At 39.4% G+C, this 16,102-nt stretch overlaps 1 protein-coding gene across 1 annotated transcript in view; it reads left to right on the top strand.

The window, feature by feature from the left end:
- Positions 1-425: 425 nt before the first annotated feature.
- The window catches only part of LOC122923867 (growth arrest-specific protein 7), a 30,163-nt gene continuing 14,486 nt past the window's right edge, over positions 426-16,102 (top strand). Inside the window, exon 1 of the mRNA XM_044274707.1 lies at positions 426-556. Coding sequence (XP_044130642.1) covers positions 500-556 — 57 coding nt within the window. The 5' untranslated portion in view covers positions 426-499. The remainder of the gene's footprint in view (positions 557-16,102) is intronic.

The following is a 16,102-nucleotide window of genomic DNA, read 5'->3' as shown; positions in this document are numbered from 1 at the left end:
AATGTTGTCTAAATGAAGTTGGTCTCTCCATGAAGGGTTCACACTACAGCTCATTTTCTCCACTAGTCTCTGACCTTTTCCTCTGTATCTCAATGGGAACCATCAAACTCTTCTAATAGTGTTTAAAGTGCCAGATTGGTTTCTTAGGATCCTTCTATGTGGAGAGACAATTGGTTTTCTTGAAAATAGTCAAAGATAAATTCACATTTAATAAGGTGAAGCTCCAAAGAGCTCTTGTTACATGGGGTTAAAGAATAGAATGCGAGACCTACAGGCACAACTGACAACCAGAGATGTGACCAATGATGAGCTCCATGAAACCGCCATCATGGACACTAGGAGGACTCGCTAATCACTGTCAGCCATGTGTATTGTATACAATGATTTATCTATGAGCTAGGAAATAATTTAAAAGACGCAAACATAAAAAAAAAAATTACAATATTGATGTTTTGGTCTCCTACAGATAAACTGTGTGACGTTCCCTCACCCTGACACCATGCCGGAGCAGCAACTGCTGAAGCCCGCAGAGTGGAGCTACTGCGATTATTTCTGGGCAAGTCCTTCGACTTCTTGTATATAGTGATATGGAGCATGCTGGTATAACCTGGGTATCTCCTGTATATAATTATATATGTACAGCTGGTATAAGTTATACATCTTCTTGTATACAGTGATATGGAGCATGCTGGTATAACCTGGGTATCTCCTGTATATAATTATATATGTACAGCTGGTATAAGTTATACATCTTCTTGTATATAGTGATATGGAGCATGCTGGTATAACCTGGGTATCTCCTGTATATAATTATATGTGTACAGCTGGTATAACCTGGGCATCTCCTGTATATAATTATATATGTACAGCTGGTATAAGTTATACATCTTCTTGTATATAGTGATATGGAGCATGCTGGTATAACCTGGGTATCTCCTGTATATAATTATATATGTACAGCTGGTATAACCTGGGCATCTCCTGTATATAATTATATATGTACAGCTGGTATAAGTTATACATCTTCTTGTATATAGTGATATGGAGCATGCTGGTATAACCTGGGCATCTCCTGTATATAATTATATATGTACAGCTGGTATAAGTTATACATCTTCTTGTATATAGTGATATGGAGCATGCTGGTATAACCTGGGCATCTCCTGTATATAATTATATATGTACAGCTGGTATAACCTGGGTATCTCCTGTATATAATTATATATGTACAGCTGGTATAACCTGGGCATCTCCTGTATATAAATATACATGTACAGCTGGTATAAGTTATACTGTATATCTTCTTGTATACAGTGATATGGGGCATGCTGGTATAACCTGGGCATCTCCTGTATATAATTATATATGTAGAGCTGGTATAACCTGGGTATCTTCTGTATATAATTATATATGTACAGCTGGTTTAACCTGGGCATCTCCTGTATATAATTATACATGTACAGCTGGTATAACCTGGGCATCTCCTGTATATAATTATATATGTACAGCTGGTATAAGTTATACATCTTCTTGTATACAGTGATATGGAGCATGCTGGTATAACCTGGGTATCTCCTGTATATAATTATATATGTACAGCTGGTATAAGTTATACATCTTCTTGTATATAGTGATATGGAACATGCTGGTATAACCTGGGCATCTCCTGTATATAATTATATATGTACAGCTGGTATAAGTTATACATCTTCTTGTATATAGTGATATGGAGCATGCTGGTATAACCTGGGCATCTCCTGTATATAATTATATATGTAGAGCTGGTATAACCTGGGTATCTTCTGTATATAATTATATATGTACAGCTGGTTTAACCTGGGCATCTCCTGTATATAATTATACATGTACAGCTGGTATAACCTGGGCATCTCCTGTATATAATTATATATGTACAGCTGGTATAACCTGGGCATCTCCTGTATATAATTATATATGTACAGCTGGTATAACCTGGGCATCTCCTGTATATAATTATATATGTACAGCTGGTATAACCTGGGCATCTCCTGTATATAATTATATATGTACAGCTGGTATAACCTGGGCATCTCCTGTATATAATTATATATGTACAGCTGGTATAAGTTATACATCTTCTTGTATATAGTGATATGGAGCATGCTGGTATAACCTGGGCATCTCCTGTATATAATTATATATGTACAGCTGGTATAAGTTATACATCTTCTTGTATATAGTGATATGGAGCATGCTGGTATAACCTGGGCATCTCCTGTATATAATTATATATGTACAGCTGGTATAAGTTATACATCTTCTTGTATACAGTGATATGGACCATGCTGGTATAACCTGGGCATCTCCTGTATATAATTATACATGTACAGCTGGTATAAGTTATACATCTTCTTGTATATAGTGATATGGAGCATGCTGGTATAACCTGGGCTTCTCCTGTATATAATTATATATGTACAGCTGGTATAAGTTATACATCTTCTTGTATACAGTGATATGGAGCATGCTGGTATAACCTGGGTATCTCCTGTATATAATTATATATGTACAGCTGGTATAACCTGGGTATCTCCTGTATATAATTATATATGTACAGCTGGTATAAGTTATACATCTTCTTGTATATAGTGATATGGAACATGCTGGTATAACCTGGGTATCTCCTGTATATAATTATATATGTACAGCTGGTATAAGTTATACATCTTCTTGTATACAGTGATATGGAGCATGCTGGTATAACCTGGGTATCTCCTGTATATAATTATATATGTACAGCTGGTATAAGTTATACCTCTTCTTGTATATAGTGATATGGAGCATGCTGGTATAACCTGGGCATCTCCGGTATATAATTATATATGTACAGCTGGTATAAGTTATACATCTTCTTGTATACAGTGATATGGACCATGCTGGTATAACCTGGGCATCTCCTGTATATAATTATACATGTACAGCTGGTATAAGTTATACATCTTCTTGTATATAGTGATATGGAGCATGCTGGTATAACCTGGGCTTCTCCTGTATATAATTATATATGTACAGCTGGTATAAGTTATACATCTTCTTGTATACAGTGATATGGAGCATGCTGGTATAACCTGGGTATCTCCTGTATATAATTATATATGTACAGCTGGTATAACCTGGGTATCTCCTGTATATAATTATATATGTACAGCTGGTATAAGTTATACATCTTCTTGTATATAGTGATATGGAACATGCTGGTATAACCTGGGTATCTCCTGTATATAATTATATATGTACAGCTGGTATAAGTTATACATCTTCTTGTATACAGTGATATGGAGCATGCTGGTATAACCTGGGTATCTCCTGTATATAATTATATATGTACAGCTGGTATAAGTTATACCTCTTCTTGTATATAGTGATATGGAGCATGCTGGTATAACCTGGGTATCTCCTGTATATAATTATATATGTACAGCTGGTATAAGTTATACATCTTCTTGTATATAGTGATATGGAACATGCTGGTATAACCTGGGCATCTCCTGTATATAATTATATATGTACAGCTGGTATAAGTTATACATCTTCTTGTATATAGTGATATGGAGCATGCTGGTATAACCTGGGTATCTCCTGTATATAATTATATATGTACAGCTGGTATAAGTTATACATCTTCTTGTATATAGTGATATGGAGCATGCTGGTATAACCTGGGCATCTCCTGTATATAATTATATATGTACAGCTGGTATAAGTTATACATCTTCTTGTATACAGTGATATGGAGCATGCTGGTATAACCAGGGCATCTCCTGTATATAATTATATATGTACAGCTGGTATAAGTTATACATCTTCTTGTATATAGTGATATGGACCATGCTGGTATAACCTGGGCATCTCCTGTATATAATTATATATGTACAGCTGGTATAACCTGGGTATCTCCTGTATATAATTATATATGTACAGCTGGTATAAGTTATACATCTTCTTGTATATAGTGATATAGACCATGCTGGTATAACCTGGGCATCTCCTGTATATAATTATATATGTACAGCTGGTATAACCTGGGTATCTCCTGTATATAATTATATATGTACAGCTGGTATAACCTGGGCATCTCCTGTATATAAATATACATGTACAGCTGGTATAAGTTATATATCTTCTTGTATATAGTGATATGGAGCATGCTGGTATAACCTGGGTATCTCCTGTATATAATTATACATGTACAGCTGGTATAAGTTGAGCATTGTGTATAGCTGGTGTTGGTGTCTGCACGGTATTGTTCTCTCATAGTATGTTTCTTATGTCTGTTCAGATATTATTACACAGGAGTTCTATATGATGAATCAGTCCTTTAACCTTGTAATAATGTCACTTTTTACTCCTTCTTTGTGTCGGCTTCTTATCATCCTCTGCCATGTGACAGTTCTTTCCCTTGAGTCTCCTTCCTCAGGCTCCGCTGTCCTGCTCCTGCTGCATACTAATGATTGGCAGGTGCTAGTGGCTGCTCTGTGCTCCCAGCTGTCAATAGTGATCACTGTGTGTACGTCTGACAGGTCGGCGCTCACTATAGTCTTGAGATGGACTGGGAATACAGGCAAACACTTCTGTACCAGAGGCAGTATTATAGTAGTTATATTCATGTACATAGGAGCAGTATTATAGTAGTTATATTCCTGTACATAGGAGCAGTATTATAGTAGTTATATTCTTGTACATAGGAGGCAGTATTATAGTAGTTATATTCTTGTACATAGGAGGCAGTATTATAGTAGTTATATTCCTGTACATAGGAGCAGTATTATAGTAGTTATATTCCTGTACATAGGAGCAGTATTATAGTAGTTATATTCTTGTACATAGAGCAGTATTATAGTAGTTATATTCTTGTACATAGAAGGCAGTATTATAGTAGTTATAGTCTTGTACATAGGAGCAGTATTATAGTAGTTATATTCTTGTACATAGAAGCAGTATTATAGTAGTTATATTCTTGTACATAGGAGCAGTATTATAGTAGTTATATTCTTGTACATAGTAGCAGTATTATAGTAGTTATGTTCTTGTACATAGGAGCAGTATTATAGTAGTTATATTCTTGTACAAAGGAGGCAGTATTATAGTAGTTATATTCCTGTACATAGGAGCAGTATTATAGTAGTTATATTCTTGTACATAGGAGCAGTATTATAGTAGTTATATTCCTGTATATAGGAGCAGTATTATAGTAGTTATATTCTTGTACATAGGAGCGGTATTATAGTAGTTATATTCCTGTACATAGGAGCAGTATTATAGTAGTTATATTCTTGTACATAGGAGCAGTATTATAGTAGTTATATTCTTGTACATAGGAGCAGTATTATAGTAGCTATATTCTTGTACATAGGAGCAGTATTATAGTAGTTATATTCTTGTACATAGGAGGCAGTATTATAGTAGTTATATTCTTGTACATAGGAGCAGTATTATAGTAGATATATTCTTGTACATAGGAGCAGTATTATAGTAGTTATATTCTTGTACATAGGAGGCAGTATTATAGTAGTTATATTCTTGTACATAGGAGCAGTATTATAGTAGTTATATCCTTGTACATAGGAAGCAGTATTATAGTAGCTATATTCTTGTACATAGGAGCAGTATTATAGTAGTTATATTCTTGTACATAGGAGGCAGTATTATAGTAGTTATATTCTTGTACATAAGAGCAGTATTATAGTAGTTATATTCTTGTATATAGGAGGCAGTATTATAGTAGTTATATTCTTGTACATAGGAGCAGTATTATAGTAGTTATATTCTTGTACATAGGAGGCAGTATTATAGTAGTTATATTCTTGTACATAGGAGCAGTATTATAGTAGTTATATCCTTGTACATAGGAAGCAGTATTATAGTAGCTATATTCTTGTACATAGGAGCAGTATTATAGTAGTTATATTCTTTGTCAAATTTCTTTTTATTGAGCAATAACAAAATCGGGTGGAGGGATCCGCCCCCTTACCACCTTTGCACATACAAGGTAGCAGCAAATCACATGAATGCATATACAAAGCCGATGAATGCAACATATACATGTGAACACATGACAATGTACACTGATTTTAGCATCTGGAAGTTTACAGTTCTGATGAAAACCCGCAAATCTTTGTAAAGCTACATTATACATTGTAAGATACCACCTATTACTATCAAATGAAGGATTGACTGTGCAAAAGGCGCAGAAAAAACTTTATTCAATAGATATCTGCTAAGTGTAGGTTGTGCAGATCATATCCGTCCCTATGTTAGCTAACTAGGAACAACCTTAGGCAGTTCTAAACCCAAACCAGGATAGGGAAGGAGGGGAGGGGGGGGGGGGAGAATGTTGGAAGGGAAAACGGGGTGTGCAGGCCCCAAATGAGGCCCTCCTGTACACGCATAATAATGACGCTTCTCGTTCAAGTATTCTGATCTAAACCTTGTACTAGCAGGCGTAGTCGATGTCAATTGGCATAGCGGTGAGACCACAGGGGAACACAGGTTATGTCAGGTTAACGTGCCCCACTAATGCTCTGTGAGTCTGTGCCACCCACTCTATTGTTACGAAATGACAACCATGGTCCCCAAACTTTCAGAAATTTCTCGTGTTGTCTGGCCTCCCACCCCGCCAGCTCCTCCAGTCTGCATATCTGATCTACTTTCTGCTCCCAATGTGAGAGTGTCGGTGAGTCTTCGCTGAGCCATCTCTGTGGTATGAGTAGCCTTGCTGCTTGTATCAAATGCGTTGCCAAGTTCCTTTTGGAAGGTGTGAAGGTCGGTGTGGGAAGCCAGAGAAGCACCAGTTCAGGCGATAGCTGAATACAAGCATTCAGTACTTTATTTATCATAGCCGACCCCCCGTCCCAATACTGGCGGAGCTTTGGACAGGACCAGAATATGTGTGTTTGTGTCCCTGACGCCTCCTTACACCTCCAGCACGTGTCAGACTGACTAAGACCTTTCACAAACAGTTGTTTGGGGGTCTGATACCACTGGGTCATCACTTTGTATGAGTGCTCTTGCACTTTCACACATCTTGAGAACCCGTGAGAATGAGCATGTATGCGTAGTATGTCTGTTTCCGAAAATTCTAAATTGAGCTCAGATGCCCAGGTTTTCAGATACTGTGGGACTCCCATAGAAGGCTGGACATTAAGAGCCAGATATAGCTTAGATATTATTTTACATGGGGGGGATTTTAAGTGTAGCAACTTCTCAAGCCACGTTGTTTCCGGAGTGGGCAATCTAGAAGCTAATAATGGTTTGCTGACCGAGTTATATTCTATGGTATCCAGAAAGTTGCTAGAATATAAAGTGTGGTTTAGGGGGTGATGGGCAGGGAGAGCACCTGATGCCCCATCTAAGAACTCTGTGACAGTGTAGTTGCGTAGTTTACTCCACACAGGTGATACAGTGTCAGCAGAGGGCCTCACAATAAATGGAGCAAGGTCGGCCGGCATCAGCGGTGAGAGAGTATGCAACAAGCCTTTGTCCTTGTTCAGTTGTTTGATAACGGCCGCTGTGCCTTTAAGCAGCACATGTGAGTGAAGTGAGGATGAGTTCAGACCCCATAACCCCGCTCTCTGCTTTTTGTCGAGCTGGGCTATCTCAAGCTCCTTACCCAGGATATGAGACCAGGGGGCGTGGAGGTGTAGCCACCTCTTCAGGTGGATGGCCTTATAGTATAGCTGAGCGTCAGGTAGTGCCATACCTCCCTGACTCCTTCTCAGAATCAGCGTGCGATGCGCCAGTCTCGCCCCCCTCCCCCCCCAAAGAAAGGTGCTGAAGAGCCTTCTAATTTGTGTAAAGAAGGAGGAGGGAAGAAAGACAGGCAGCATCTGCATGGCGTACAGTATCTTGGGCATAATAAATGCTTTTAACAGATTTTTCCGGCCCATCCATGAAATATATGGAATTCTCAGTGTGTGCAGCTGTTGTTGAGCATCGTTCAGTAGTGCAGCAAAGTTCAGCCGGAAAAGCTCATCCATTCTACAAGGAATCTTAATTCCCAGGTAGGACAAGTGAGATGTTTGCCATATGAAAGGGGTTTTCGTTTTCAGCAGGTGGATTTGCTTGGTCGGAGCTGATACATTCATGGCCTCTGATTTTGTATAGTTTACTTTAAAATTGGACACTTGTCCATACTGCTCAAACAGGGATAACAGATGCGGGAAGGCCTCGACCGGGTTGGAGACCATGACTAGGAGGTCGTCTGCATAAGCGGCATTAAGATATTCTATGGGGTTATTCTCTAACTTGAGTCCCCTGATGCCAGGATGATCTCTGATGGCCTGCAGCAAGGTTTCCATGACTAATATATACAGGGCAGGGGATAAGGGGCATCCCTGCCTCGTCCCATTCCTAATAGGGAAGGGAGATGACAAAGTGCCATTAACTCTGATCCGGGCGCTAGGGTCACCATACAGAGACATAATAGCTCTCTGAAATTGCGCAGGGAAGCCAAACTTTTGCAGGGTTTTAATCATATAAGCCCAATTCACCCGGTCAAAGGCCTTCTCCGCATCTATACCCAGCAGAACCAGAGGGAGTTGTTTTTTCTTTGCTAGCTGTATGGTGGATAGGATTCTGCAGGAGTTGTGACTGCCCTCCCTGCCAGGGACGAAGCCTGCTTGTTCAGGGTTAATAAGTTTCGGGAGAAGGGTACTGATTCTAGTGGCAAGTAATTTCGCCCAGACCTTAATGTCAACGTTCAAAAGCGAAATTGGTCTGTAGCTGCCACACAACTTAGGGTCTTTCCCGGGTTTGGGGAGAATAGTGACTGTGGCCTCCAGGGACTGTGTATGTAACTGTGAGCCACCCAGGAGCTCATTGCACCAGGCAGTAATGTGGGGAGCCAGGATTTTTGAAAATTTCTTATAGTATCCCACCGGGAAACCGTCGGGACCCGGGCTCTTCCCCATTGGCATAGAGCTTAAAACGCCCATAACTTCTTTCTCCGTTATTGGGGATAGAAGAGTTTGAGCCTCCTCTTCATTTAGAGTGGGGAGCTGTAAGCGGTGTAAGAAGTCATCAATTAGGGAAGCCCTATCTACAGTGGACCCTGCTACTTCCTCAGGGAGACCGTACAAGTCGTGATAAAATTTTTGGAACTCAGTGGCTATATCTGACGTTTTGTGGACAGTGGTACCATCTCTCCTATTAATCCCTGCTATATACATTGAGTCCTTCTTCTGTTTCAGGAGAGAGGACATCAATTTCGTGCCCTTGTCCCCATGCGCGTAAAAGCGAAATTGCGAATATTGGTATGTTTTTGCATAACACACATTTAGATGATCTGTCAGCTGCTTACGCAGAATTGCTAGTCGATCCCTGGCCTCTAGGGCTCTAGAGCGCTTATGTACGGACTCGATATCCGCTATTTGCTTAAGGAGGGAATTTAAGTGCTCCTGTCTAGTTCTTTTAACCCTACTGCCTAGCGCAATGAGCTCGCCTCTCATGACCTGTTTATGTGTCTCCCAGACAGTAGCCAGTGGCATCCCATCAGTAGAGTTTTCAGCAAAGAACCACGTTAGTTTCTGACTGAGGGTATCTACATCTGATTGTTTATCTAGGAGTGTCTCATTTAGACGCCATTGTTTAGTTTGTGTAGGTAGCGTAGGGAAATGAAGCGAAGTCGACACCGGGGCATGGTCTGAGACCGTTATGGGCTCAATGGTAGACTGCTCCACCCTGTCAGCACAGCTGCCCGAGATCAGGACATAATCCAGCCTCTTATGAGTATTATGCGGTGCCGAGAAGAAAGTGTAGTCTCTGTCAGCAGGGTGAAGCAACCGCCAGGAGTCCACTAAATTTACCTCCGCTAGATAGGCATTAACTCTACCTAGAGCCACCTGGGTCAATTGGGAAGAGCCATCGGACGCATCCATTATGGGGTTCAGCGTCATGTTGAGATCTCCGCCTATTAATCTAATTCCTTCAGCAAAGGAGGCAAACGTCTTCAAGGTATTGATGAGCCATTTCGTTTGACCTCGATTTGGGCAATATAGACTGGCTAATGTCACTACCTGGGTGCCTATTGAACCCTTAACAAATACATATCGCCCTTCTGGGTCATCCTGTACGCATGATAACCGGAAGGGAACTGTCTTTGATATGGCAATGCCGACTCCCCTAGCTGCACTACTGAACGTGCTGGTGAACCAATGCTGGAAATAGGACTTAGGGAGAGTAGGCACATGTGCCGACTTGAAATGTAATTCCTGTAGAAAACATATGTCAGTGTGAGATTTTTTCAACATACGAACAACCTGTGACCTCTTCTGCGGTGTATTAAAACCTCTGACATTAAGGGAAGTACACTTAATCGATGCCAGGACGTATTACAAGTGTAGACCTTAGAGCTGCTAGTTGCTTAAAATCATGCGTGTGACCAGGGAAACAAAATGGAGTATCCAACTTCATGAACAACCGGGAAGTGGAGAAAATCTCCAACATAGGGTTCGGGTGGCTTGTGCCTAGCGCGCAGCCCAGCAAAACAAGGCCAAGCGCGAATGGCCCAAGCCAGCCAATTGTAAGGCGCTTGCACCAGGGTTGCGCCAGTAAGTTCCTGGTGAGTGCCATAATGGTCTAGGGCAAGCGGCTATACGGGGGGAGTAAGCCTGCTTGTCCTGTGAGCCATAGCAAACATAACATTAATAACAATAAGCTGGTTCCCAGCCATTAGATGAATGGCCTGACTGAACTAGAGGCCAGTCACAAGGACTAACACTCCTTACAGCCACGCCATAGCTATCAGACCAGTACGCTCATAAACATATGCAGTAGAGACATGCATGCTAAACATGTGGAACCTGTGGATGTGCACAAACCACTGCAGTAGTGACGTGCCGATACAACAGTGGCTCACGGATCGCCCCGTGGGGCCGACCTGACCTAAGAGTCCACCGCCCGCGGTCCAACTGCTCAGGGCCACTCAGAACGAGCCCCTACCTATCCGACCACCGCCGGCTAACTGAGGCAGGCTACAAACAAACTGAAAAAAGGCTCAGACGGCCGCCACTAATACTTGCGCTCAGGGACCCGGAGATCATCTGTAACGTCCAGCAGTCCAGCAGCATTAGCTCAGTGAGCTACCGTCCATGAGTGAAATAGACATCTGCAAACCGTGCGGCAGACCTCACGGCCTGTTGTTGGACTTTCTTTTAGTAGAAGCTTTAACCCACTTCTGCTCTTCTGGCAAGTCAGGCAGAGGGACTCCTGTGTCAGCCGACGGGAGCCATGATGGTATATCCAGGGGGGTCGTCTGGAGCAGAGTCCACGCCGCAGGCAAGTCCGCTGGTGTGCGGATCGTGCACCTCTTTCCCTCCGATGCGAAAGTCAGACCAAACGGGAATAGCCATTTGTAGGGCATTTTAACAGCCCTCAGATGATCCGTAAGCGGTCGTAGGATCCTTCGCTTACTCAAAGTAGAGGGTGCTAGGTCTTGGAATAAGAGGATCTTGGCTCCTTCGTAGAGCGGTTCCTTCTGTTCTCTTGCCGCCTTTAGGATCGCTGCTGTGTCCACATATCGTAGCAAACCGCAGACCACATCCCTCGGTGGGTCATTGTCCCTCGGTTTCGGCCTGAGCGCTCTGTGGATGCGCTCCACGCAGATTTCAGCTGCTCTTTCTGCACCTAGCAGGCCGGAAAAGATGGCGGACGCCGCCTCAGGCAGTGCTTCATGCAGTACCCGCTCTGGGAGACCTCGCAGCCGGATATTCTTACGTCGGCTGCGGTTCTCTTGGTCTTCTATCAGGGCGTAAGCTGTATCTAAAGAGGCAGCGAGTGCGGCACTGTTGTCGCCCAGCGTGTGAGCAAAAGTCAGGATGGCTGCCTGCGTGTGCTCCAGCTTCTCCACGCGGTGCCCGATGTGCTTCACGTCGCACTTGATTTCGGTGAGATCTTGAATCACCGGGGCCAATGCCGACGATAGGGCTTGTTGGATGAATTGGCGTGAAATAGGCGCCGAGGTGGAGGCGCGGGGTCCGGCATCCAGATCTGATGAGACGCCGTCCGCCCCCTCCGCTTCCTGTGGCCAGTCCTCCTGCTCCAGAGGCGCCATCTTGGCGGCCCTCACGGCCGGAGCCTTCTTATGTAGAAATTTGTCCATTTCTTGCGGACCGCGGTCCGATCTCAGGTGTTCAGGCGTTTCACTGGGTATGTACCGACCCACTTTGCCCATTCTTTCAAAGCTAGGTAGCAAAATTAACTAGTTTGCTGGCTCACATGGAGAGGAGCTCTCTCACATGCGTCTGGCTTGGCCGGAAGTCAAGCTCCCATAGTAGTTATATTCTTGTACATAGGAGCAGTATTATAGTAGTTATATTCTTGTACATAGGAGCAGTATTATAGCAGTTATATTCTTGTACATAGGAGGCAGTATTATAGTAGTTATATTCTTGTACATAGGAGCAGTATTATAGTAGTTTATTCCTGTACATAGGAGCAGTATTTTAGTAGTTATATTCCTTGTACATAGGAGCAGTATTTATAGTATTTATATTCTTGTACATAGGAGCAGTATTATAGTAGTTATATTCTTGTACATAGGAGGCAGTATTATAGTAGTTATATTCTTGTACATAGGAGGCAAGTATTATAGTAGTTATATTCTTGTACATAGGAGCAGTATTATAGTAGTTATATTCCTGTACATAGGAGTAGTATTATAGTAGTTCTATTCTTGTACAGTAGGAGTAGTATTATAGTAGTTATATTCTTGTACTAGGAGGCAGTATTATAGTAGTTATATTCTAGTACATAGGAGGCAGTAATTATAGTAGTTATATTCTTAGTACATAGGAGGTAGTATTATAGTAGTTTATTCTTGTACATAGGAGGTATTATAGTAGTTATATTCTTGTACATAGGAGCAGTATTATAGTATTATATATTCTTGTACATAGGAGCAGTATTATAGTAGTTATATTCTTGTACATAGGAGCAGTATTATAGTAGTTATATTCTTGTACATAGGAGCAGTATTATAGTAGTATATATTCTTGTACATAGGAGCAGTATTATAGTAGTTATATTCTTGTACATAGGAGGCAGTATTATAGTAGTTATATTCTTGTACATAGGAGGCAGTATTATAGTAGTTATATTCTTGTACATAGGAGCAGTATTATAGTAGTTATATTCTTGTACATAGGAGCAGTATTATAGTAGTTATATTCTTGTACATAGGAGCAGTATTATAGTAGTTATATTCTTGTACATAGGAGCAGTATTATAGTAGTTATATTCTTGTACATAGGAGCAGTATTATAGTAGTTATATTCTTGTACATAGGAGCAGTATTATAGTTATATTCTTGTACATAGGAGCAGTATTATAGTAGTTATTATTTCTTGTACATAGGAGCAGTATTACAGTAGTTATATTCTTGTACATAGGAGGCAGTATTATAGTAGTTATATTCTGGTACATAGGAGCAGTATTCTGTAGATAGTAGTTATATTCTGGTACATAGGAGCAGTATTCTGTAGATAGTAGTTATCATTCTTGTACCTAGGAGGCAGTATTATAGTAGTTATATTCCTGTACATAGGAGGCAGTATTTAGTAGTTAATATTCGTGTACTAGGAGGCAGTATTATAGTAGTTATATTCTGGTACATAGGGAGCGTATATAGTAGTTATATTCCTGTACATAGGAGTAGTATTATAGTAGTCTATTCTTGTACATAGGAGGCAGTATTATAGTAGTTATATTCTAGTACATAGGAGCAGTATTATAGTAGTTATATCTTGTACATAGGAGGTAGTATTATAGTAGTTATATTCCTGTACATAGGAGCAGTATTATAGTAGTTATATTCTTGTACTAGGAGCAGTATTATAGTAGTTTATATTCTTGTACATAGGAGCAGTATTATAGTAGTTATATTCTGTATATAGGAGCAGTATTATAGTAGTTATATTCTTGTACATAGAGCCGTATTATAGTAGTTATATTCTTGTACATAGGAGGCAGTATTATAGTAGTTATATTCTTGTACATAGAGCAGTATTATAGTAGTTAATTCTGGTACATAGGAGCAGTATATATAGATTTATATCTTGTACATAGGAGCAGTATTATAGTAGTTATATTCTTGTACATAGGAGGCAGTATTATAGTAGTTATATCCTTGTACATAGGAGGCAGTAGTATAGTAGTTATATTCTTGTACATAGGAGCAGTATTATAGTAGATATATTCCTGTACATAGGAGCAGTATTATAGTAGTTATATTCTTGTACATAGGAGCAGTATTATAGTAGTTATATTCTTGTACATAGGAGCAGTATTATAGTAGTTATATTCTTGTACATAGGAGCAGTATTATAGTAGTTATATTCCTGTACATAGGAGCAGTATTATAGTAGTTATATTCTTGTACACTAGGAGCAGTATTATAGTAGGTTCTATCTTGTACATAGAGCAGTATTATAGTAGTTATATTCTTGTATATGGAGCAGTATTATAGTAGTTATATTCTTGTACATAGGAGCAGTATTATAGTATGTTATATTCTTGTACATAGGAGGCAGTATTATAGTAGTTATATTCTTGTACATAGGAGTAGTATTATAGTAGTTCTATTCTTGTACATAGGAGCAGTATTATAGCAGTTATATTCCTGTACATAGGAGCAGTATTATAGTAGTTATATTCTTGTACATAGGAGCAGTATTATAGTAGTTACATTCTTGTACATAGGAGGCAGTATTATAGTAGTTATATCCTTGTACATAGGAGCAGTATTATAGTAGTTATATTCTTGTACATAGGAGGCAGTATTATAGTAGTTATATCCTTGTACATAGGAGCAGTATTATAGTAGTTACATTCTTGTACATAGGAGCAGTATTATAGTAGTTATATTCTTGTACATAGGAGCAGTATTATAGTAGTTATATTCTTGTACATAGGAGCAGTATTATAGTAGTTATATTCTTGTACATAGGAGCAGTATTATAGCAGTTATATTCCTGTACATAGGAGCAGTATATAGTAGTTATATTCTTGTACATAGGAGCAGTATTATAGTAGTTACATTCTTGTACATAGGAGCAGTATTATAGTAGTTATATCCTTGTACATAGGAGCAGTATTATAGTAGTTATATTCTTGTACATAGGAGGCAGTATTATAGTAGTTATATCCTTGTACATAGGAGCAGTATTATAGTAGTTACATTCTTGTACATAGGAGCAGTATTATAGTAGTTATATTCTTGTACATAGGAGCAGTATTATAGTAGTTATATTCTTGTACATAGGAGCAGTATTATAGTAGTTATATTCTTGTACATAGGAGCAGTATTATAGCAGTTATATTCCTGTACATAGGAGCAGTATTATAGTAGTTATATTCTTGTACATAGGAGGCAGTATTATAGTAGTTATATTCTTGTACATAGGAGGCAGTATTATAGCAGTTATATACTTGTACATAGGAGCAGTATTATAGCAGTTATATTCTTGTACATAGGAGCAGTATTATAGTAGTTATATTCTTGTACATAGGAGCAGTATTATAGTAGTTATATTCTTGTACATAGGAGCAGTATTATAGTAGTTATATTCTTGTACATAGGAGCAGTATTATAGTAGTTATATTCTTGTACATAGGAGCAGTATTATAGTAGTTATATCCTTGTACATAGGAGGCAGTATTATAGTAGTTATATCCTTGTACATAGGAGCAGTATTATAGTAGTTATATTCTTGTACATAGGAGGCAGTATTATAGTAGTTATATTCTTGTACATAGGAGCAGTATTATAGTAGTTATATTCTTGTACATAGGAGCAGTATTATAGTAGTTATATTCTTGTATATAGGAGCAGTATTATAGTAGTTATATTCTTGTACATAGGAGCAGTATTATAGTAGTTATATTCTTGTACATAGGAGCAGTATTATAGTAGTTATATTCTTGTACATAGGAGCAGTATTATAGTAGTTATATCCTTGTACATAGGAGGCAGTATTATAGTAGTTATATCCTTGTACATAGGAGCAGTATTATAGTAGTTATATTCTTGTACATAGGAGGCAGTATTATAGTAGTTATATTCTTGTAC

Source organism: Bufo gargarizans, unplaced genomic scaffold (genome assembly GCF_014858855.1).
Source record: "Bufo gargarizans isolate SCDJY-AF-19 unplaced genomic scaffold, ASM1485885v1 original_scaffold_2022_pilon, whole genome shotgun sequence".
Lineage (NCBI taxonomy): Eukaryota > Metazoa > Chordata > Amphibia > Anura > Bufonidae > Bufo > Bufo gargarizans.
Note: the sequence above shows the minus strand (reverse complement) of the source record. Positions and strands in the feature narration are given on the sequence as shown.